Source organism: Nothoprocta perdicaria, unplaced genomic scaffold (assembly GCF_003342845.1).
Source record: "Nothoprocta perdicaria isolate Ctin4 unplaced genomic scaffold, notPer1 scaffold_51, whole genome shotgun sequence".
Taxonomy (NCBI): Eukaryota; Metazoa; Chordata; class Aves; order Tinamiformes; family Tinamidae; genus Nothoprocta; species Nothoprocta perdicaria.
Window position 1 is genome coordinate 163,471 of NW_020455766.1, and position 25,759 is coordinate 189,229.

The 25,759-nt window shown below is 43.2% G+C and overlaps 1 protein-coding gene across 2 annotated transcripts in view; it reads right to left on the reverse strand.

Annotated features, from left to right (window-relative positions):
* Positions 1 to 6,598: 6,598 nt before the first annotated feature.
* The window catches only part of SUSD4 (sushi domain containing 4), a 55,806-nt gene continuing 36,645 nt past the window's right edge, over positions 6,599 to 25,759 (reverse strand). The window contains exons 3-8 of one of the 2 annotated variants that reach the window (XM_026048113.1): positions 21,797 to 21,976; positions 20,013 to 20,201; positions 10,528 to 10,719; positions 9,921 to 10,065; positions 8,120 to 8,493; positions 6,599 to 7,481 (exon numbers count right to left, since the gene is read on the reverse strand). In XM_026048113.1, the coding sequence (XP_025903898.1) occupies positions 7,453 to 7,481; positions 8,120 to 8,493; positions 9,921 to 10,065; positions 10,528 to 10,719; positions 20,013 to 20,201; positions 21,797 to 21,976 (1,109 nt within the window). In that variant the 3' untranslated portion in view covers positions 6,599 to 7,452. The remainder of the gene's footprint in view (positions 7,482 to 8,119; positions 8,494 to 9,920; positions 10,066 to 10,527; positions 10,720 to 20,012; positions 20,202 to 21,796; positions 21,977 to 25,759) is intronic. The other variant, XM_026048114.1, reaches the window with a different exon arrangement.

The window sequence follows — 25,759 nt, forward strand, 5'->3', positions numbered from 1 at the left end:
ACCTTCAGCAAGGAGCAGCTGCTCTTTTTAAGACAGACAAATCCATTCTCCGTGGCCATATTAAGGGCTAAAKCAGGTTCTTCTCAAGCGGATCATCTCCCCGTTAACACAAATGTGCATGTTGGAATTTTACTGCATCATCTACCTTCATCTTGAGGGTCACATTTGGCAGCTGCATAGGCCTAACCACCTAAGTTTGGGGTTTCAGATCCCACGAACTGTTTGCCATCAGGCTCCCTGTAATGTTTCAGCATATACTTACTGCTCTCTATAGACTCATTATTAATYTCTTTCTCTGTGGTCCTGCTAGTTAAAGCCTTAGCTTATTTTCCTTCTAAGGTCCAACACACTCTTCTCATTCTGTAAAAGAGGAAAATATTAATCAAGTATCACAGGTCTTGAAAATGTTTTATTTGTGTTGCCATTGCAATTATTGCAAATAACCCACTGACTAGTTGCCTGGAGTGTATGGCTTCCTAATTCAGTGCACAAATCTTTTGCACAGAGCTTAAATATGTAATTGCAGAGGCAGAGATTGTTTCCAGTAAAAGCACTTATAAATGTATCTTGCGTTAAGGCTTGAGATTGAAACAGAATCATGAGCTAACTTTTTTTTTCCTAGTTTACATGTTGCTTTTGCCTTCTAGGTTTCTGGTTTTGAACATGAGATTTGAATGCCTTCTTGTGAACTTTCTATTTTTCAAATGCATGAACAATCTGAACAAAAAAAAAAAAGAGTGCACAGTGACAATATGGCAATAAGACTAATTCTAAATTTAAATTTTAAAAAATGTTGATTTTGCAATGCAAAAATCTAAGAGGACAAACCAAGGGAGAGGCATTAGCAAGCACTGCTGCACTGGCAGGCCTGTTCTGCCACAAGCTGTAAAAATGCCACGTTCCTTCCAACCTTAAATATTCTGTGAAATTCTGTGAAATTCTGTTCCCCAGGCCTGCAGTGCCCAGATTACCTTAAATGCCTGAAATCTTTTCCTCCTATTTAATCCAAATGTATTTTTTCCTCTTTTTTTCTTTAGATTTTTTTAAATAGATTTTTTAATAGGTTTTAAAATGCATATTGGAAAAGTGTTTGGCACATGAGACAAAGGTGCAGGCTGGTTCTTGCCAGCTCTGCAAGCAAACAGAGCCAGTGCCCTCTTCACTGGAACTTGCCAGGCAGACCTGTGAGGTTTAAATCTCATTTTAAAACCATATTTAGAAGGCAGAAAGTCCTCTCAGAAAAAATCTGTCTGTGTTAATGGATGGAAGTAATTTCCTTCCTTGTTAGATATTCTGGAGCAGGCAGATACTTGATTTACRTCTGCTGTCTCCTACTGACATGATCTACGGTTTGGTGACACAGCCTAAATGAAGAAAYGGAAGGTCAGAGAACAATTCATCACTTGCTCACCAATAATTCAGTACAAAGGTAATGTAGGTATCCAAAGATGAAGGCAGGACCTAGCTGGATTTAAGAAGTGCCCAGGAGGGTAAATGTCTTCCTATCACTGCAATCGCCCGGATCCTCCAGGGCCATGCGCAGTTGAATAAAACTGGCTCTTCATTGCAAGCAGCTGCCAGTACCTAAAGCAGCTGAAGGCCATCGACAGCTGGCTGTGTAATCCAGAGCAAAAGTGTGTTCCTCAGCACTACAGCAGTGCAAACTAATATATACCAATATATACATGAACCTGGCAGGTCCTTGGCGCAGGTGCTTGCACAAAAAGCAACAGAAAATCAGGCAGTGGGAGTACAAGCTTCTCAGCTTGTCCTTGTCGGATGGACTTATCCCCATTTTTGCTGCAGCACTTAAGAGCCAATTATAAATTTTGGTTGGYTTCAGTGATACACTACAGATATTCATAATATTCATCAATGAACAGGTTACTTTAGGCTAATTTGTTCTGCTAAGCTATTTAGGAATTAATTTGCTCTGAATTACCAGTAATAGGCAGCAAAGGTAGGGGTTATGAAAGGGGGAACAACTGGTTGCTAAAGTCATTAGCCCTGGAGCACAGCACAAGGCAAAGAGCATCGGCTGCCCTGGGATTTATAGGAGGCACAACAGGGCAAGTACAATCTCCCAGAGGGGGGGAAGAGTTTCAGGGAGCTGAGAGAGCTGCTGAAAGACATTTGCTTTGGCAAGAGCAGCAGGCACGCAGCAGTAGACGGATGGAAGTCAGAAGCTGATGGTAATAGGGAGCATTAAAAATAAATCCAGCCTAATTAGGTAAGAAGGAAAAAAAAAAAAAAGTCATGAACCTGACAGCTCAGCAACTGACAACTGTTTAGTTCTAGCTGTTATCTTGAGGGTGAGAAATTCATACTGGAGCACAACAAAGGAGGCAGATGAAATGACCTGCTGTGTGCTCTATGTTGCCGAACTGGACCATATCACGGTCCATTTAGGGAGGCTGTGAGCTCAGCAGTTTCAAAAAGGACAGCCTCTTTAAAAGGTCCAGCATTAAAATACCCTGGAATGTTACCTATTTCTTGAAAATCTTGGCTTGCGTTCCTGTGTTTGTATAGGAGCATTCACACACCTGCAAATTCTGTGCCAACAAAAGAGAGAGGCTTTATGACCCACAGAGATAAAACAAGCAGGTAGTAATGTAGGCTTCCCTCAGTGCCCATCTCCAGCCTTTTCCATGGACCATTTCTCAACAGTGAGGAGTCCTGTGTCCTCTCTCAAGCTCTCTACTGAGAACATAACTGAGCAAGTAACATATGAGCAGCCCCTTCYAAGGGAGGGGATGCTGTGTGCCAGGAACTGCACTGCAATTAACCAACTCATTTCACATCCCAGCATGACTGAGAGGGCTGGATGAAACTGTAGAACAGCAATATTAGGGGGAAAAAAAAAGATTCAGGAAAAAGACTAGAAAGATAACTAGAAGGAAAATAATAAGCAAACACAATAAAATGGGAAATTGCACCGAAATGGAAATTGTTCCATACATTCAGGCAGAACTGAGGCCTTTATGCAAGCAGAAGTGCAGAGCTAATGGAAAAATGCTGATGGTCCCCAAATGCAGGAAGCTTGCTTCTCCTTCCCATGCCTTGACTTTGCTTCCAAGTAGCTGTATTGAGAAAACAGCCCTTCAGGTCTTCCTGGGGAACATGAGGAACTTGCCCACATTTCCCCTGGACTTTATGAACAGATAAGTCACTATTCTTCCTTACACATTGCTTCTGTTTACAAGTGATTTATCAGATGAAACTAGTGGTACAAACTACACAGCACTCAGCACAGCTCCTGCTGTCCTGCAGGACATTCCCGTGGATTTGCTGAGGAAAGCTGTGCCAGGAATCCTAGAGAGCCTTATCAGTCCAGTGGCTGATGTGGGGTAACACCATTATTAAAAGTCTGCTCTAAGATCTGCACAGCAAATAATTTAATCTCAAGCTAATGCCCTTTATATATTTTTATATATTTTCTGCACATATCTTACAGTTCTGGAAAAGGTATGGCTGGACGAATGGGCTACCTGCTATAGGAAGCATCTGCAGGGCCTTGGCAAAGCCCTTGGCGGTGAGAGCTGCTGCTGGGTCACGTTCTGGTTCTTCCTCTCCCTTGCTCCTCCCTGGCCAAGAGCAAGGGCAGGAATGCCAAGTGTGCCCCTCTCATCTGTGCTACCGCTCCGCTGACGGCCAATGTGGCAGGGCCTGCCAGCGTCTGCAGACAAACAGCTTCAGAGTCATGGGAAGGTTTTGCATAAACATGAGGATGGTCTCTGCACTCCAGTGCCTCCCCTGCTCTTCTGGCTTGGACACAATTAAGTCTTCAAGTTTAGGTTCTCACAAGCTGGACCATCTTGTCCCGTTGTCTTTCCTGGCATCTGTCTGTTTAAAATGCTGTTAGAAACACTCCTTAGCAGATGTTTTCGCAGCTTCCTCACACCATTTCTTCCTACTTCCTCAGACCATCTCTTCCTTTCTCTGTGGCKAGGAAGCTTTTCTGGTATGTAAGCAAGTTTCTCATGCTGCAACTAAGCCTATTTTTATTGTCCTGTACATATGGAGAATTCCCTTCCTCTTTGCAAACACATTTTTTACATTTGCAGGGGGGAAAAAAAGGTCTAAACACTATACAAGACCTGTGAGGTCAGCTTTTCCAAACGTGCAATAATTCTGATGCTCTTGACTTCTCTCCAGCTAGTCCACATATTCTCTGAACAAGAAAAAAATTGCTCAACACTTGACACAGTGCTCCAGCTGACACCTTCCTAGTGCTGAGCGGAGCTGCAGCATTGCTTCACATACCTGATAAGTGACAGACCTGTGCAAACATCCTTGTATTGACATTCCACATTGTCACAACAGCCAGGTCCTGTTGGCTCTCGTGCAGGTTGTGATTCACTCTCTACAGAAGGCCTTGGACTTCAAGCATATGACTCACCGAGCCCTTGTTTGTGGTTGCATGTGCAAGGCTGGCACATTGACCACATTTTTATAAATATTCGCATGTTCAAGTCATTGTTTTCTTCTTTTTCTGTTGTTGCTTGGTTGGGTGGGTGGGTTTTTTTCCTGGTGTTCTCACAACATGCCCTTGTCTTCCTCCACCAAAGACCTGTGGATTCTCAGGCTCCTCTTCGGCCACAGGGATGGGTCAGGATGGTCAGATGGGTCAGGATGCAGATCCTGCACCATTGCTGAGCATGTCCTGAGCCCCGTAGCCAAAGCTCCCACAGGGGAGGATCACTCAGGRTTCTTACACAGTCTGAGAAAGGTCTTCCAAAGGCAAATGGAGGGGACCAGACGTGGCTTTCTGTAGGGAGAACTTCAGCTGCCAGCAGAGCTTCTTCCAGAATGCCAGCSCAGGGCAACCCAAAAGCAGAAATAGTCCCCTCTTTACCCAAAAATATTGCATGCAAAACCCCAAACACAACTATACAAGAATATCCACCCCTCCCAAACACCTTCTAAGGAAGTCTTATATCACATAAACAAACTCTGGTAAAATTCCATTTTTCAGTCTTGTAAGTTATATTTAGGATGGTGCTATCAAAGGACTCTGAAGCAATATTCATTTATCAACCTTTTCCAATATACTTGCAGTTCTGCACTTTTTAAAATAAAAAATGGTCTAATAAGCCATAAAAGTTACATTTCTTGAGTCATGCTGTCTGGCTCCCTTAGAAGAATGTCTCCAATACAATGCACACAGCAGTGTAAAACTGTAGAGCTCCAAATATTAATCTGAAGCTTTCACAACAGAAATTAACAACTAAAAGTCCAGAAATTTTGTAAAGAATTAAATTTTGAAAGCTATTAAAAGTCCAGAAAAGACAGACTTCATAATATTTTTTTCAACATCTGTAATAAGTTTGATATTTTTCAATGATATTATGAAAAAAAAAAAACTGACCGTATGCCTGAGAGGTCCTTCAAGGCTGGTATTACAGCACTCAAATATATCTTCCTGGGGTGGCAACCCTGAACTTCAGTTCATAGTGTAAGTTCACCTGGAAAGCGTGAGACCTATAAAGAAGGGGGTGGCAAAGAAAGTGCTAATATCCAGTTGATCTGGCTCCGAGATAAACCTGACGATACAACTGCAATTGAGACACTTCCTTGTGAAAAATTTGCATATCATCTTTAAGCACGAATGGAGGAGACTATGGAATATTTACAGAATCGCTTCATTCTCATCAATGCCACTGCTGAATAGTTGGAAGTATTTTAATAATTGCCTCTTGGTTGTGCTGTCATATATAGTTGCCATAATCACATAGGTGAATATCTGCCTGGATAGAGTGTCTATCATATTACTGTCTTGACTCATGAATGGGGCCATTAGATCCTACCCCAAAATAAATAAATAAATAAATAAATAAATAAATAAATAAATAAATAAAAACTATGAAGAAATAACAGAGCAAACTGTACTGATCCTCTGTGTATAGTTATAGAGATATTATTGGTTTACTTCATGCATTAAAGCAGAACTTGATCTCTTGGTTTTTTCCTTTGTTTGGATTATCCCACAGGATGGCATCTACCAGTCAACATTAGGTGAGTTCTTCCTTAAAGCACTGCCAGTTTAACATATTTTTAGTTGGAATAATACCAAAATAAGATGGGAAATCTACTTGGCCTTCAGTAAATAGCCCTGACAAATAATAAATAGCCTGTAATACCAGACAGGTGGGCCATTCATACAGGGTTTAACATAATGCTGCATGCATTGGCATGCAAAGGAGAGAAGAAAAAAGACCACTGTAGCATCCACCAAATCTGTCACTGCTGCTCTCATCTCATGTGCTCTGCTTCAAGGGAAACACTGTTTGCCTGTCTCCAGATATTGAACTAAAAGCTGAGAATGGCCCTAACCAGGTGCTCTGCTGCCATCCGAGCTTCCAGGTGAGGAGCTAGTCAGAGAAGTGAGGGAGAGAAAGAAAGGCCAACTAGACACAGTGTGGTAAGTCAAAAGATTTGAAACTGAACTTTATTATTTTATTAAAAAGTATTCTACAATAATGGCTCAGAATACTACCACAAAGKAGAGGGGCAAGGCAGTGCTCTGGGCTATGACTGTAGATTACTCCAGTATATATATTTACGAGCTTAATAAATGTTGAACCGCGACAATTCAACATTTATTAAGCAAATATTTCAGAATTTTAACACTTTATAGATCTTTCATATTACAGCAGGATTTATCAAATGCAATGTAATCACATAAGTCTTGCATAAATACAAATATCAATACTTTACCTTGAATATTGTATATGATATAAATTCTGCCTTACCTTTAAAAAAATCTCCAAATCATGATATGACCTGGAGTCTTTCATTTTCTTTCTCTTTAAGAATCTTTAAATATATATATATATATATATTTATATATATTTGCTATCATACATCAAAGTATATATGAATCCCAACATTTCTGTTTTATTTTTCTGCAGACATGGTCTGAAACAAAATCACCAACAACTAAACCAAAAGCTTCCTGGTTAACAGAGGAAAGTCAAAGAGGGTCTTTCTCCTTTTCTGCATTTCAATACTATTTTTTCTTTCAATTTATAAGGATTCTTCATAAMCTAGAGGTCCATAGTTCATTTAAAGCAGTCTTTATAAGCAAATATACATACTTTGACATGCTTTTGTGAGGCAGTTAGTATCAAAATCCAACAGTATTTCTACAGAACCGTATGACTTTCTGCGATGCAGATATACATTTCATTTCTGAAAAGCCACAGTTCCTCTTCTACATCTGCTCTCATCAAATCCCCAGGATTCATTCATAAAACTGCTGTTCCAAATGCTGATGCTGTTATCCCCACTGCGGGGGAAGATGTGCACGCAATCTGGTGACATCGTCCTGTGGAAGATTGATAGGTAAGAAAAAAGACCCTCCTCAAATGCTTCGATAGTCTTTCCTATCTCTAAATGCTCCTGATTCATTTCACTGGAGGGGGCGAAGCCGTGGTGACACCTCTGTGCTGGCTAAGGCTCTTCTTCCATCAGTGGGATTTCTAGAGAAAAAGAATGAATTACTGATTACGGAAAAGAACGATTACTGATTGTAACTTCCTTCTACGTTTGCCAAGTATTTTAAGTTGGCAAGCTTGTAAAAGCACACTGCAAAAACCCAAGCAATACATGCTGCTTCCTGTCCTACCCTCATTTTTGATATAAGGCCTACATGAAATGAATTTACTAATRCCACCCATATTTTCCCAAATCCACAAAAGAATAAATGCAAAATGTCCCTTCTGCTGCACTAGTCACTGAGTCAGCATCCACAGAGGATAGAATCATCGAATGCTTAAGGTTGGAAGGGACCTCAGAGGTCATCTAGTCCAACCCTCCCTGCTCACCCAGGGTCACCTAGAGCACAYAGCACAGGGCTGTGTCCAAGCAGGTTTTGAAGATCTCCAAAGAAGGAGACTCCACAACCTYCCTGGGCAGCCTGTTCCATTCTTGCACCGCAGCTAGCAGGGGGACACCACAGACACGCACTGCTGTGACTGACTGAGCGGCAGGTTATTCCGCACTTCCAGACTTGGTGAAAACACGGAGGGAGTAAGAGCAGGTCCGCGGTGCCCTGTGGCCACCACAGCAGGGTCTGTGCTCCGARATGAGCGGCTGCTGCTCGCTGGCGGGCACTCACCGTCGGCGATGTCGACACGTGGGCTCGTGGATGCGGTGCTCGGGGACGTGTCCGGCCGGCCCGTGTCTGGGAGCGCGCCCGCCTGGCACGCGGCGGGCGAGGACAGGCTTTGGAGGAGCTCCGCAGAGCCCGACACGCCACTGCAGGCCTCCAGTTCGCTGGGCAGCGGGTCCGCGGTCCTGGGGCCRGGATACGCCGGCGGATTCTGGTCTTCTGCCTGCAGAAGGTGCCCGCGGCCCGTGGCGGCGGCAGCGTATCCAGGCGCCAGGGCGGTTAGGCCGCTGCTCACGGCTTCGTCGTAGGAAGGCAGCATGACGGGGACGCCGTCCACCACCACGAAGTCCGGGTCGCCCGCGGAGCCCTCCGGGTGGCCCCTGTGGCAGACAGAGCCGTGGTCAGGGAGAGCTGGGACGCGGCAGCTTGAACCCAAGCCTGCTCGTCCAGCAGCAGCGTTTGCAGGACGGACCCTTTGTGGTCCTACAAAACTCTGTTCAGATTGACAGTTGGGTGGGATTTGGTACGAGCGGATAAATAAAAGCAGGAGGGTGGAGCATGGTTTAGAGAGGGAGGGAAAGTGCGTTCATGGAAGAGGGAAAGGGCATCGCTTGCTGGACCAGCCATAGGATATACCGTGGATATAAGATCACAGCAGCAACAAAAGAACAAAGAAACATTTCTATTACATTGGGAAGATCTGATAAACCCTAAAGAACCTACTTAGCAGCAAATCAAGTCAAAACAGGAGGGAATTAGTCCTACCTACATAGTTTCAGGAGACGAAAACATCTGAAAAGAGGAGGGTAGAAGGCCACTTCCACAGGCTAGGCCAGTACAGGCTATAACACTATTCCTGCTGCRTTATCCTAAATATCTCGTTGTAATATCTGCTCCTCATATGCTGTATTTGTATACATATGCATATATGTATATAAATTTATATAATCCATACACACTCATGGGCACATTTAGACATTAAGATCACCAAGCCCTTGCTGCCGCTTTGGCACAGGGACACATTTGCTGACTTACAGCTTTCCCATCTCTCCTTTTTGTGCATGGTAGAATAGAGACACATGAGAAAGAGTAAGAGAGAAGCAGATTGAGCACAAACTGTAAATTAAGAACAAGTCAGCACCCATACACAGGATTAGCTCGCTCTATAGCTTTACCTATAGCCTGGCRTGGCTGCCTTTGTTTTCCAGTTGTGAAACAGTAATGCCCACCAGCTTGTGTCATGGGGAACACTGTGAGATTCAGTGGCCATAGCTGCACAGTATTTTACAGAGGCAAAGTAGGATGTAGGAGACTTCTATGAATCATGACCAAAATAATACTCTCAAAGGGAAAACATCCTCAGGCAGCTGTGCTGAATTTTTATATAAATATGTCCACAGAGAAAAGGAAAACCTTTCTTAAAGCTTAYATTACTAATCCCACGGTATTCAAGAATTCCCTTCCCACCTGAAAAATTAACTTAAAAAAAAAAAGGAAAAAAAAAACCCTTTAAAATACTGCCAGACATTTTCCCATGCAAAAGCAGCAGTTCCCAGTATTCGAGCTCTAATTACTCCCACAGAGCATGTGCCCAGCTCTGCACTGCATCCTCCTTGCCCAAGGGCCTGCCAGTGCTTCCCGGGGTGCCCTTCGTACCCCTGGATCAGGAGGTCCTCCTGCTCTACATAGGAGCAGAGGGATCTGCCCAGCTCATGTGTCCCTCTGCTTCCCCAGCATGGAGCGATACACGTCAAAACTCAATCCTAAACCTTCAAAACGAATAAACGAGAAAGAAAACAGTACAAACCTTGGAAGAAAATGTGTCTTAAATTTGGTCTGGAACATCCTGGCTAAGATAACCAGTAGAAGTACTAATAAAACACTGGTAGCAGTAAATGCCACTATTTTCCACGTAGTCAGGAGGGTCTCCTGCGTACTTGGCCAGGTTTGCTCTGCAACAGAATGGCAATACAAAAGCAGTGTTTGATTACTGTTGTCATTTGGTATGAAGTCTTCAACAATACTTAGTATTGACAGTTGGGACGCAGGATCTCATAACATATGTGCTGTAAGCACACACAGATCCAGCCCCAGATGCTAAAAGCAAAGCAATGCTACCCATAAGCTGCCACAAGGGGCTGGACTTTTACCTTTTCACCGTTGCTTTTTTCAAACTTGCAGTCATGAATCTGCCTTATTCACACACACACACAAATACCCAGATATACCAAAACATCCCAAATACCAAAAATACCCATTTGAATGGCTAACTAGTGAAGTTGCTTAGGATCAGCTAAGATATACTACATCTAATAGCATCTTAAAAAGGAAATGTTTGTCATTAAGCAACAAATTTACTCCCAAACCGAGGGACTACAGGGGGAAYAGAAGCAAAGGCAGGAGCGCCCCATCACCTGTTTTGACACAGTACACTTGGTAGGAGGGGAACCACTCTCCGTACTGGCACGTGATGTATTTGTAGTCGTTGGTGAGCGTGTAGCCGGGGTCGCAGTAGAACTCCACCACGGTGCCGTGGTTGTAGCGCTCGCAYGGCCGCGGGTGGCAGATGTAGTCTCCATGGGCCACCATCGGAGGCAGGGGACACACTTGGGCACACAGAGAAGCAGAAAAGGAGAGAAAACGTCAGCGAAGTGGGTAAAAGAGCTAGCRAAAGGCTGGGAGAACTAAATAGAGGACTGAGGGAGGCATCTCTAGGAAACAGCAGTGGATAAAGCTGTTCAAAAGCAGCATTTTTATAAAAGAGAAAACTGTTTTGCTAGGCAAGTACTAGTTCATCCCTATTTTGTCATATGCTCCTAACACAGACAGCAGAAAAAAACCAAACCCACAGTACTACCACTTCTAAGTGATTACATATTGACCCCAAAAGGGCTTAAGTTGGTGATGTGGGTTATTTTATTTCCCTTCTGAGCAACTAACTGGATCGGTGCCCCATCTACAGGCTGTTCCCATCACTTCTTGCCTCCCGCGCGCCGTGAGGACCTACTGCACTGATTTAAATAATGAAAACGCCACTTCTCCAAGGAAGAGCCTTCCCGGGAATTACGACTCAGCTGCTTTCCCCTGTGAAGCTTGTTACATGAATAATGCATTTCATAAAAAAAAAATCTGCACAACAAGACATTAAATGAATCTTCAAGAGCAGCTGATTACAATGCGCAGCGATGACTGCTCCCCATCCCCTGGAGCCGTGGGTTTGTTTGCATTTTCCCGGGCAAGGCTTAATAATAACTTGAAATCACAGCAAGTAATTCACAGAAAGATTCACATCCTCAATACTCAGCATATTTTCCAGTGGCTCTAGACCCAGAGGAAAGAAAAATATTTTGGCGGGAAGTAATTCAAGAGTGAAAACAATTCCTAAGAACAGGGTAAAGGTGTGACACCAAAAGAGCAGCAAAGACGCCTTTTGTCCATATCAGAGAGAATTTCTCTCTTAAAAAGAAAAAAAAAAAAAAAACAGTGGAAGCAACAGTTCTGTCCTATTGCCAGGAAACCTGCTCTGTTTTTATGATCTATGTGAATAGCCAGCAAGCAAAGGGAGGCAGCCACCTCAATGTCCCTTCCTCGCAGCTGACTTGGGCAGGACCCAGGAGCCAGCCCAATGTGCAGCCCCTTGCAGCTCCTGGTCTGTTAATGCCCTGAAGGGCCCCCAAAAAAGCAGTCTCCTYGATGGAAAACTGCCACAGGATCGCTCTGCCAGCAACGTGGATCAGCTCTGGAGTGACACATCCCCAGTCAGATTAGAAAAATGCAACCCAGATATGCCCAGGGCAGGCAGCATATTTACCAGTGGGAGATGTATTTTATAAAACCTGAAAACAAGAACGTTAGTGCCGAACATGGTCCTCATGCTAGAAACGGGTGCCACCTCTTCCACTAACACCCTCCCTATCTAAAGAGCAATGATAGTGTGTTAGTGCTGTCTGGAAGCCTTTGTAAGTACTTCTTTACAGTTCTGTAGGGCATTGGTCACAAATTAGAAGTATTAATGAAACAGAGAAGTTATAAATACTTTTTTTTCCCCTCTGATAACAGCTCTTTTACTAAGTCCTTAATGAATAGCAGATGCAATGGAGCAGGTTTAAAATGGAGTTGAGCTCAGTTGAGATCGTGCTCCTTGCTGCTGTCAGACTCAGAGGTTTCCACTCACCTGGGATATCTCCCCACTGCCTCTGAATTACATATTAATCCTGTTTAAGGAATTCCAGTTTACATGGGGAAACTGGCRGTTGGGTCCCTCTGCAAGCACAGTGAATAACAGTCACTAAACCCTCATTTCAGAGCTTTCTTTTCCTAATCAAATCAGAYGAGTTGCAGCCTGAACAGCCACAGAGGAGCCTGTCTGGAGCACCACACAACCTGCTCCATTTCCACCATCATCGGCCCAATAGCCTTTGAAGTCAATGGGAGGAGTGCCGTTAGGTGGCCTTAGTTTGGATCCCAGAGAAGTGAGATGGTTAACAGCAAGGCTGGGGGCTGCAGAGCACTCCTGCCTCCCCAAAGGCAGGAGATTTGCAGTGCAGGAGCACTCGTCTTAGCAGATCAGACCTCTACAGCTGATACTCACCTTGCGTTTGGCGGCCATGCAAGTTCTCTGCAGCTCTCTAGACTGTGTGTGTCTGCTACCTGTCAAGAATGTTTGATACCCTTTAAGAAACTAGTTATTAAAGGAATATGCCAGGTCAAATATGGCCTAAAACYCAGCTAGCAAACCTGAGACCACTGAATTTCACTCAGGGAAGTTAAAGCTCAAGCCTCCTCAGTGATCAGCCCTTACTGCGGATAGAAATTACACAGCACAGACCTCAGGCAAATGCATCCATCTTCAAAAATGAAAATAATCAGAAACAACTTAAAATGAAAGTGTCTCTGACAAGTGCATTTTCACTGTCAAAGCCAACAGCAATATGGGCAATAAGCAAACATAGGCAAAAATTAAATCTACTTCAGAAATTTCTTACAGCTGAAAGAAATTAGGTGCTGTTCCCAAACAGGACACTATTTCTTTAGTGCCAACAGGTTTCATTCACTTGATAAGGCTTCCCAGACTTTAATATGCCAATGACAGCACCCACACTGGCAATCCAATAGCATTTTCTGGCAGCTAACATTAGAGGACCCCACATATATATCCTCAACTCTGGAGCCTGKCAGAGGGAGGGACATTAAATCACATAGTGTCTGCTAGGGATTTTGCAGCATGTGACCCCAGATCTCAGAATCAGCCTTTATAGAGCAATTGGCCACTGGCTGTAAAAGATTTATTTTTACTGGGGGGAGACTTACAGGCACTTTATAGCACAGCATTTTCGGTGCAAAAGCTGAGTGTTTAATCAAAAATGAAAGAACGAGTGTGTTCCTATGGCAAACAGATCCCTACTGGGATGCCCGGCACTATGCTTACTCAAAGAAGCTGAAGGGAGGAATTCTTGATTTGATGTGAGGTCCTTTCCCTACCGCTCCTAGCAGCATTTGCAGCTAAGGCCTCTCCTATGAGATAAGCCATGGCCCTTCCTCTCTGACTGTTTTTCATGAAAAAAATGAAAAATTGCTTGCAGGAAGAGCAGAGAACCCATGTCAGGCTATAGGAGATTTGGGTCACCAAAGATGAYCGAGTATGTCCTACCTCAAACACTGCCCACAGTCACGGCCACTCTTCCCCATGGCACCCTGAGCTTTGCGTTGGGAGCTGCAGCTGCCACAACCCAAGGCCACATCAGCCTGGGCCAAAGCASCTATCAAGGCTGTTTCAGCAACCACATCACACACATGTTTGTGCATCTCGGTGAGTCATTTGCGGATTACTGATTAAACACAGCATTGGTCTTGCTAAGAATGGCAAGGGAACTGGTGGAGGGAAGAAGACGGCAATAGAAAAGCAGGTGGAATTTATCTTTTCTTCCAAATTCACTTTCCAAATTAGTGTTCTGGGGGAAACACATGGGAGTCCTCAGTCTTCAGACTATTCTTCTACTTGGATAGCTTTATATTCCTGCTACCAGTTTGGGTACACGCTGCTGAGATGGACATACCCAGCTGGAGTGCACAAGACGTCCTTAGCTCCCACACGTGATAAATGGGGCAGGGGACCCAGTAAAGGYTCCCTGTGGCTCCCCAGCACAACCTCCTACACAAACACCGATAYATCAACAGTGCATTTCTATAATAGATGCTGTCAGCGTTGTGAATGGAGGGAGTACAGGTTGGGGATGCACAGAAAAGCCTTGAGCCCACTGAATTTGTGTTTGAAAAGTCAGCTGTGAGAAATTGTCCCCACTACCCCCACACCAAAATAGCAAGAGTAGCACCAGAATCAAGGCAACAACAGAAACATCTAAGTGTCCAGTGCTATATGAAGTAAGCTGTTAATCCTGATAGCAGACATGACTTGGAGACACAGGATGATTATTTTGAACCCTGAAGTTGCCAGCAAATGTTATTGGGTTTATTCATTGAAAGCCTACAGCAAGAATAATTCAAAATCCTCAACTTTTGGCCAGTAATTTCTAAGTTCTTTTCAATCCCCAAATACTTAACCTTCACAATGCCATCTACATATTTTTCTTCTGAAAAAAAAAACCAACAAAAAACAAACAACTAAAAAACAAATACTTAATACTTAAGCAAAAACTTCTAGACCATTCATAAAATCAGTGGCAGCTTGAAATATAACCTGGTCTCCTGACTCCATGCTGTTTCCTCTCCCCCCAGGATAAACTTGCCCTAATTTTCTATCGGTTGCAATAGCACYATAAACCTTTCCGATGTTCACAGCAAGAAGCACTTTTCACCTTGCAGAAACTGCAAAACTAATTCAATAATTAAGTTTTTATGAAAAATCTCTTCTCTTTCCTAGCTCTGACAAATGCCAACTTGCTGCAAATTGTTATCACTCATACCAGCTGCATGAGCCTAAGTGAGACATTATAAAACTAGTTCCAAGCCTATTTTAATAAATAGCTTATCATTAGCTAATTCCTAAAGGGAAACAGAAGGTCATTTACAGTCATTTATCCTGCACAGAGCTTCCTTTCTCCCATAGGTACAAATTACAGAGTGGGTTTTGCAGTTCCCCCAGCTGAATTCCCATGGACATCTCAGGCTCATCCCAGTCATCTGCCATGAAACCGCCGTCAGCAGCGTGACAACCCGGGCAGCATTGCTCCTCATGCCCAGATCTGCAGTTTCAAATGCAGATCTTTGCAAAATGCACACAGTGAAGCACATCCCGAGTGATCTTTCTCCCATAAATTGTAAGTTAAAAAGTGAAGCTGTTATTTAAACTACAGAACTGGATTATGAGCCTGCAGCAGTGGAGGGCCAGGTCTGCAGTCTCCATTAGAGAAGATACCATTTTAGTTGTCTTCATCACTCTGTCCTAGGTTGGTCTCTGTTTATCATGAATGACTGACTTTATAATCAGTGATGGTCCCTCAAAGAATTTGAGAACCAGAGACCAGCACTTGGCTTAATTTCTGAGACCCAAGATGGGTGTGAGTCTGGAGCCAGCTCCTTGTGAAAGGTGCCAGATCCAGAAGAGCTGTGTCCTATAGCTTAGCTGAAGGCTGAAGAAATCAAACTATAGCACTCAGGAGAAGGAAAAATACAGGGAGTCATTCCCAATGGACTGAGACCAGGAGGAAAAAAAAGGAGAAAACTATGGGCACTATAATGGCACAAAAAAACAACCTACAAGACTATGGAGTCCCACARGAGTACTGATTTTTAGCCTAATCAGAAGGTGTTTGACTAAACTGTTTGGTGAAACAGTCACATTTGAAACTTTGACTCCTATGACTGAAAGTTAAGAACTATGTATGTGCCAAGGAGACTTTCTGAGGCAGAGACTTCATAGCTACAGTTCCCCCSACTCGTATAAGAGCTTCTCTGACTGCAATAAGCAAAGTCAATGGACATGTCCATCAGACACAGAGATATTTTGCTTTCACGTTAGAAAACATATTGTGCTTTTCCTTTCAGAGGAGCTGTGCCAGATACAATTAAAGATTGAAACTGTAAAGCAGGCCTTGGGAGGAAATTTGTCTGCTCCCCCCATCCAATCCTCAGCATACTTTGAACTCTGCAGGTAAAATTCTACCTGCATCTGGCAGCTGACGTGAAAGTTTGGGGCAGAAGCTCTGGCTGCATAAAAGAGCTCAGCTAATTTTGGAAATGCTAAGGACTTTCTGAAAGATTCACAGGCAACAGAGCRGGTGTAAAATGACGATTTACACCAACAGTCCCATGCATCAAGCAGAAACAGATCATTTATGTGTCGCCGTTCTGTTGCCTTTCTTGGAAAACTATGAACAAGTAGATAAGATCAAAGCAAGATCAAAGAAGGTTTCCGCAATGCAAAACAGGAAAATTCACTCAGAAACATAAGAGTATTTATCTTCTTCAAACAGCATCTTCTAATTGAAGACTGTTCTTCAAACCGTTCACCCCTTAAAAGCAGAGCTGTAAAGTGAYCACTGTTGTATATCACTGTTTCAAAATCTTTTCTTGCTTTCTTTCCATTTCACCTCACAATATATCTACTGGAAATAGAAGGTATTGGGATATTTCCTTTTAAGTTACTTCATCACACCAGCCTTCTAAGACTCTTGGTCACCCCAGAGTAAAAGACCAAGAGCCTACTTCATCCTTTGGCCATGAAGGTGAAGGTGTCACCAACATGCCAACATGTAGGTGTTCACAGCTATTCYTGGCTGCAGCTACTTCAGGATTTACTGTGGGTTGTCATTTCCAGAGCATATGGCTCTAGGCAGTGAGAACCACCTGAAAATCCACTCACGTCAGCAATTAAAACCAAGGCTATTGATCAATCTTACATTAACTCAAGTTGACTTGGATGACCTGATTGCTGCCTCGTGGTATTTACTTTGCKCTCTCTCCTGCATGCACACTGAACAGCTATAAGCACAGAGAAGAATCGTGGCATATACCTCACTTCATTCCTTCCTACTATAGCATTTCACCACTTGCTTTTATTGCTGCCCTCTGGTCCCTCTGCAGAATTTTTATCTGCTGGAGATCTGATGCACCAACATTATGCTGCCCGGGCATACACATCAGTTTGTCATGTTGAAATTTATCTGAGGCSGTCTCAATGCCAACAAAAATGCAGGAAGAGAGAAATCCATTTGTGCTATCCCAGGCTTAGGATTGCTCACTTAGAATAAAGAGAGAATAAAGACTTCTGGATGTAAACTGACTGCAGACAGATTTTGTCTTTTGTTCTCAGTATGCTGCTATATCAGAATTTCAYCAAGAAATTTCAGCAAGAATTTAAAATATTTCAAGGGTGTGGTTTATCAGATTTAGAGTTCAATGTTGATCAAAGTCTTTGGTCTTAGCAATTTTAATATRGTGATGGAGTTCTAGAATAGACCTGCAACTGGTTAGAAAGTGTGAACTGCTACATTTTGAAATATGAAGTGAATGTGGCATTTCAGCTGTAGTGCTACCCTGCTCCTTACTGCTTTTTACTTTCCAGGTTCCATGCCATAAATTATCAGACCTTCTCTTTTAGCATCTGCCTTCAGGTTTATAATAACCATTTTAAACCTCTACTAAGTATTCACACCTAACTCTCCAGGATTTACTTGTATTTGTAGCATACTCTACATGCAGTAAAATACAGTAAAATACAGTACAATTTTTATATCTCATATGATAATTTTCTCAAATTAAAAGTGATTTTTTTTCATTATTTGTGCATCTGATTTTACAGAAGGTACAACTAACTCACAATACCTTCTATGGATGGATCATTAATCTTAAATTGTTACTCTAAAAATAATATTAATAAATAAATTGACATTTTCCTTAGATTTTTATATATCATTCTTGGATATGTTTAAAAATTTCAGCATAAAAGGAAATTCAAAAAAAATCTGCATGACAATAAAAGGATCTTAAGAGCTTAAGTAGAATATGTGAATCAAAGAATTAAAGGAAAAGAAAGTTCAATGCTAAGGTGCATCTAAATGATTGCAAAAATTTCTAATGTTGGCAAAACAACACAATTTCCTCTAACCCTGTTCTTGGAAATATCTGAACCACTTCAGCTGAAGTGGCCCAAATGATTCAGCTTGAGGCAGACACTCAAAAACCAGCCTGAATATTGTAAATTCAGCAAAGTTACCAGTGTGCAAGAAGGGGATCTCATAGCAGTAAATACTCATCCATCTGAGCTCGAGCCGTCCCTATCTGCTTGATGGGCAACAAGTTGTCTGGAAACAGCCACTTCGGTGAAACAACCGCCTGGCTTTGCAGGGCTGGCTGCAACCTGCCTGCACTGCGGTCGGTTCTGATTTTAATTATCAGAAAAATCTTCTTTCCTGAGGGCAAAGATCCAAAGATCAGCAGACGAGCTCTGGGGCCACTGGCCAGCACCTTGACCTGGGGGTAGCAGCTGCTGGCCTCTTATTGAAAAGATAAAATAGGCAATAACTCTTGAACCATATTTTAAGGTACTGAAAAAAAAAAAAAAAAGACGTTTTAACACAAGTAAGACAGATGAGAGACCTCATCTTGCTCGCATTAAAGTTAATGAATTTTTGAATTTTCCCAGGTATTTTGCCAGGAGCAGGAATGGCTGCTGGGGCTTTCACCTGCGTTAAGTGAAGGAAAAATGCTCACATTTAACATCTTCTATTTATATGCTTGAGTTTCTGTGTTTTTCTTACTTTCCTGATTGGTGACTTGTATTCAGTTTGTGTAATGGTTATACTGCTTTGATTAAGTCTAACAAGGCCTTCCTAGTTATTTTAAGTTTTAATTTTCTGTGTTATAGAAAAACAACACATAAACCCTCTGAAAAATGGGTTACAAAGAGCTGATTTATGCTTAAATTTTTATGGTGTGCTCACCAAAAAAAATACAACTGCTCTTACCCCATCCGGAAATTGCAGAGGCATTTTTGAATTTTGAAAATTTAATTGTCAATTAAAAGTAAGAATCATTTTATTACTTTCGAGTCATGTCTCACTTTGTTGATGCTGCTGGCAAATTCCTGCACTCCAAGAATGCTCAATGTTCAGCTAGGTGACATAAGCAGTAGATATATCACTATAATTGCTTTTACTAAACGCTACATATAGATATCTAGCATATATCTACACACACATCCTCCTTTTAAGGGCATGAGCATAAAGGGTGTATTTGGATTCTGGTAACCTCCTGGATGTTTCATTCAAGATGTGCTGTGAGGATGGCAGAAGGTAGTTCACAGGGATGTGCTGACATATGGAGCAGGCAGTCTATTTGGTACYTTTGTTTTAGATGTACGGAATGCCAATACAAATACACGGCAATATCCCCACATTCCGCTACAGTGCTGGACTGCCCTTGCTGGAGGGGCAACCTTCACCTCTAGCCTTTGTGGCTCAGATCCATAAGCTCATACATAACTCAGCCCCTTTTGCTGCAAATCCTTCTGGAAGTTTAACTACCCCGAGGGCCAACAAATATTCAAGAATGCAACATCACGAGACASTGAGCAATGTTTGCACCCTGACACCCCCAAATAAGTCAGTACAGAGTATTATTTGGGTAGAAAGTGGATTTATATTCGCATCTAGAGATACTCAGCCCATCTGCTTGTGAATGTGCATTCCCATCATGTTTTTATTACAAAAGCAGCAAAGAACTTGCGTTTTGCAGGCAAAGCTGTTAATAACCCCAGCCCTCGTGCTCAGGACACCCCCGGAGCACACGCTTTGTAGGAACCACGAGCAGCTATGGACACGCGCGGCACGGCCCGTGCAAACGCTGCACCTTAAGGCCGCCCCGAGTTAAAACCAAAGCGAAAACGCACAGCAAAACTTGCAAGCTCTGAAGCAGAAGGAAGCAACAAGAAGAGGTTTACCTTCCACGTCAAGGCACCTAGGTGGGCTATCTGACCAGATTAGGTTATACATGCACTGGAGGAGCGCRGCCCCTTCCAGGCGGTAGCCGGGGAAGCACTGGTAATAGACCACTGCTCCCACAGGGAAGGAGGCCTCCCGCTCCGAAACGTTAACGTAACTATGAGGAAGAGCCAGGGGCCGCAGGCAACCTGCAAATTAAGAAGAGGGAGGCATCTTTTATTATGAGGCGCTTAGCGGAGTCGTCTCAACACACCTTGCTCTGCCCCGTCCCTAAGCTGAGGAGCACGATGCTGTTCACTGCTCTGCACCAAGGGCACAGCTGCCACGGACCCCTCGGACACACAGGTCCAGCCTCAGACGCTTCTACATCTYAGAGATGCTTTTAATGCCACTATCACAGGGCCCACTGGCAGCAAATCTGAGGCATTTTTCCTGGAAACGATGGGGTTTTGCTGCACAAACATCCGCCACTTCGGCAGATGGCAGCTTTGCTCTGAGGCAGAGCCTTTAATAAATAAAGATTGGCATTTATATAAACCATGAGTTACAGCTCCCCTCTTAAACACAGAGAGTCACATAAGCCAGCTTTAATATTAAAACTGCTGCTGTGCCAAAGGGTGCACAACAGGGTAAGATTTGCAGGTGGAATTAATGATTTTGAAGGAAGTCTGAAGGGCTGTAACTTGCTCTAAGTACTCACATGAGAAACCCTGGAAGTGGGCTTGGATTTGGTTAAAAGAAGGGACCTCTCACCACCAGTTACTTTAAAAGAGGTCAGAGGCTACCTGGGAATGAACCTGTTTTACTTCTGTGGGGTTTGTACCATGGGCATTACTGATCCTTGACCACTATATGGTGACCAGCCACTGTTTGGTGCAGTACGGAGGAGGAGCAAGAGGGAATGTGGCAGATGACATCACTTTGTGACCCGTTATCCACCTGTATTCTGAGCTTGTTTCGAGATGAGAATTAGATAAACAGTTTGTACTATAAAAATAAAAAGCACTTTCCTCCTGTCCTTAGAAACGACCCTCTTGGTATTCATTGATACTGTTGATTTTTGATGTTAACCATGCCTAGGGAAGATGGCTGGCAATCAGGGAATAACAAATAATGCCACAAAGCTATGAGGAGAACAGGAGCTGCCTTACAGCAGCGTTCATCCCTAAGGACAGGATCCCTAAGGATCCCTGGCAGGACCCTCCTGCAGGGACACCTCGCAGGAGGCGGCGCAGCAGAGTTGGGGACTTCTACTAGCACCGCATCTATTTGTAAAAGCAGTTTAAAAGCAGTTTTAAAGGCAGCTGAGTAGCAGCAAGGGATGTGCAAACCCAGAAGTCTCAGGCAGTAACTACGGGTCTAGAGGGGAACAGATTCTGGCTCTGCTACAGGGCAAGTGGAGGTCCATGGAAGCTGCAGTCCTTTCCACTGTTAATTGGTCCAAAACCACTATTTCTCCATAAGATCTTTTGCTGAATTTCTGGTCAGAATTTAGCCTAGGTTTATTTTCAAAATGCAAAGTGTTTGTGACAAATTTTAGACACATTATAGCAAAAAAAATTATAGAAAAGTAACATTTTAAGTATAAGTAGGTGGAGAGGGTGGCATCTTCTTTCCTGCAGTGACCAATGTGGGAAGGGGAAATCCTAGGTAAGTTAAAACTATTCCAGTACTGCACAGGTGGCTTAGAAGGTTGATGTCCTCACAGCTGCAGAAAAAAGCACAACAGCAAACTACGAGGAGATGCACGAGCTATAAAAGAGGATGTTCTGGTGTACTAAACCTTGACAAAAGGGCAGATTGTCCCATGTCCCATCGTCTTGGCACACTGAAACCAGGTTGTCTAAGTCAGGGTAACGAATCTGGAAGCCGTCGTGGCAGCTGATTATGAGCTTATCGCCAGTCCTGTACGTCTTGTTACGAACCTCTGCATCTTCAACATGTGGAACAAGGCAATCTGCGACTTCATAAAACAAAATATTAACTTAATTAAAAAAAAAAACACAGCTAGCTATTCAGCAATTTCAGCAATCAAGAGCTTCAGCAAAAGTTATCAGTTCACACGGCTGCTCGGGTTAAGCCACTTGCAGGAAATGCATTTTGCTTAATATGCCCTTTCCCTAGGTAAACATCAGTGCCCAGTCTACTGTTTGGTGCTGTAAGTGGATAACATTGGTTCTCCCAGATTTCTTCAACAGACAGAATTAAGAGTGTTTAGAAGGGCTATTTTCCATTCTCTCTTTCCTTTTCCTGCTCGTTACTTGAGCAAACGACACTGCCCAGTGTAACAGCAGGAAAGCCCACGGGAAGACGAACTCTGACAGCRCTGAAGACAGGACAAAAGAAAGGATGAAAACGCAGACACGGCACAAGGAGCAAAGGAAACTCCCCATGGAGCAACAAGAGACAGAAGGAAAACCCAACACGTTCGCCAGGGCCTACCCAGCTCCCAGCACAGCGTGCGTCCTCGGGCCACTAACAACTCTGCCAACACTGAATAACAGAGAGACAGGCGAGAAGATACGAAGGAATGGGCCAGGGGACTCAAATCTAATCCTCCTCGTTAATGAAAAGTACAATTAAAAGGAAAGGAGGAAAAAAAAGAATGTTGGAAAAATGCACTTGAAATTACCTGCCAGCAGCCCATCCAGGGTATCGAAATAAAAACTTACAGGCATCAAAAGCCACATGACATTTCAAATGAAAATCAGAAAGTAATGACATTTTAAACCTGTTTTATACCGTTTTTGCAAAACTTGCATTAAATTAAAAAAAAAAGAGAGAGAGAGAAAGAGAGAGAGGTTTCTCAAGTCCCTTGAGACTGGCATAGGAGAGAAAGTTTAGGCAAATTCCAGGGTTACCTGTTCCCAGAGGTAGAGGTGACTCTGACCTTGTTTTTACCAATTACCGTGAGCACGTACGGAGTAAAGCAGCAGCAGCAGCTTGCTTTCACGCAGCTCATTTGTCAGCAGCACAACTTCCAAGCAAGATAAGCTGTGATTTAGCATAGCACAGGCGGCCTCCTAATAAAAATATATTTCGTACTGTATTTCTTTATTTAGGCAAGCAAGGTGATCTATCATCCTGCGAGCCACTACAGTTGACAGATGCAGAGAGGGAACATGCTGCTTCCCCAGGTGAAACCTATTTCACTTTGTGCCTTCACATTGTAGATTTTTTGAGTTCCTTCGTCCTTCACCCCGAAATATGTTGCATTCAGCCAGGTTTTAGTATGATACTTGGGCATGCTCTTAGCTGAACATGTCACCGTGGTCCTTGCTACTCTGGGCTCTGCTGAGGGCAGGCAGGAGGCAGCTCCTGCTCCTGTGGTGCTCCCAGGCCAGTTTTACGCAACGGGCTCGTATCTACTGTGTGAATATCAAAAAGGGGCTGCCAAAGGCAGGTCCTTGCTGTGAACCTGCTCCTCCTCCTCCTYGCGGCGCTGGATGCAGCATCCCGCATCCCGCAGTGGGTACCGCCGCTCGCCCTGGATGGTCTCCGCGCTTCCCTGTGGAGCGGCTCAAGGGCATCCAGGCACCACGTCTGTTTGGTGGTGTGGAAAGGGCTGGCGAGGAGGAGGCGGGAGGACAGAAACCGTGTGAAGAACACACTGACAGCTCGCCTGACATGACCTCACCCTCTTAAAGGCCAGCACAAATGCTTTATATTGTCTATTTTTTAATTTCATATGAAATTCACACTCCTGTGTTATAGCATCATTTTGTGGATGCCCAACCTTTCCTGATGCTTTGTCATTCAGCAGGGAGCAGAGGCTGAGGACACCTCCAAGGCTCCTCCAAGGCTTCCAACTGGGAAGGGACCCCACTCTTCAGAGTCACAGAATGGTTGAAGTTGGAAGGGACCTCTAGAAATCATCTAGTCCAACCTTCCTGCTCGAGCAGGGACACCTAGAGCACAGGGTGGCATTCAAATGGGTTTTGAAGACCTCCAGAGAAGGAGTCTCCACAATCTCCCTGGGCAGCCTGTGCCAGGGCTCTGTCCCCCTCACAGTGAAGAAGTTCTTCYGCATATGGAGATGGAACTGCCTGTGTTGCAACTTACACCCATTACTATCCCCAGGCAGGCTGTGCCTTCGAATYCAGCATCCCAGGGCCTCCAAAAGCAGCAACAGTCTCAGCTGCCACATTATCACAGTGGGAGAAGACAGGTTAAAGTGTGAACAACCTGACATACTGCTCTGAAACAGTGAATGGGAAATTCCTGCCTCCGAGCATTGATATTTATGTGCATAACCTCATTAGACGTGATGGAGTTGCAAGCACATGCTGTAGATCAGCACAAGAATATAACTCCAAGCACAGCACATTCTGACAGTGCATTTACCAAGCGCCTAGTCCTGCAACTTCATCCTTGTACTGGCATGTAAAATCTCCTGCCTCTTAACTAGAAAGGACAGATCTATAAAATCAAACTGATGGGAGTAGGATCTCCAGGTAAATCAGTTAGTTTTTAAATCAATCACATTCCACAATGGGTGACAGTTCATATCATAAATGGGATTATTTTGCCATTAGGGATTGATCCAATAAACAGATAAAAACAATTATAGGTACTTTTAGATATAAAACTATATGCAACTATCCATTATTGAATCCAACCCCCTGAAATTAACTTCAAATGAATTGCAAGTATTGAGCGTTCTCGATGCTCCAGCTCAGTAATTCTAGTTCTACTATAAAATAAATATTTTAAGCACCCAGATGGCAGTATCTGACATTTACAGACACTGGAATGGTACCAGAGCCACGTGCAGTACACCACAGTAAACACAGCAACTGCTTCTGCCTTAAATGAGTAAATAAAACACAAAACTTCACCTCATGATGGCTAGATGGCAAGGGCTAGAACATGAACTTCTCAGTTCACCATCACTCACTGCAAATTTCTGTCCGTATCATTGTGCAACTGCTGCAGAGATGACTTTTTCTTATGTCACAGGAGAGCAGAGAACCACGAATGTTGCTGCAATTGCTCTGAAACTGCTCCCTCACGACCATGCTCGAGCCTCAGGACCTGGTGCTCCCTGGCCACAAGAGCACTGGATTCTGGAAAGCACTTGAATTCTTAAGTCTCACGGATTGCCATTGAACCTGGGACTCACATTTCATAGGAATCAATGGTTGGGTTTTACACTGACAACAAAAATTAATTCTATCATCTAAATAGATTTTTTTTCTCTTTATTGCTAAATCCTAGCAGTTTTTAATAGTACCTGAGGAAAGCTCTGTTAGTCAGTGAAGTACCTATGCACTTGCTTCAGTAAATCCTAGACCAGGGTCCAACTCCTGAATCAAAATAAAATAAAATAAAATAAAATAAAATAAAATAAAATAAAATAAAATAAAATAAAATAAAATAAAATAAAATAAAATAAAATAAAATAAAATAAAATAAAATAAAATAAAATAAAGGTGCATGCTTAATTTTAAGTACAGAACTTGAACATGACTAATCAAGTAATTAGAGTTACACTCAAGCTTAAGTGTTTGGCTTGATCAGACAGCCGACTCGCAATTCTTTTCAAGTGCTCAGCACTGTAAATCAGTGACTGTCTCTTCAGCACCTGTTGTCACATTGCCCATCACATGCTCATATTCCAATTCCTTTCTCTTTTAAAATTGCCTCATTCGGGTGTTAATCACGCCAACATTAATAGCAGTTTTGTTATTGATGGTCTTGTGATCAGAAACATCATCCAGATTTCCACTTGATGGGTGGGGGTTGC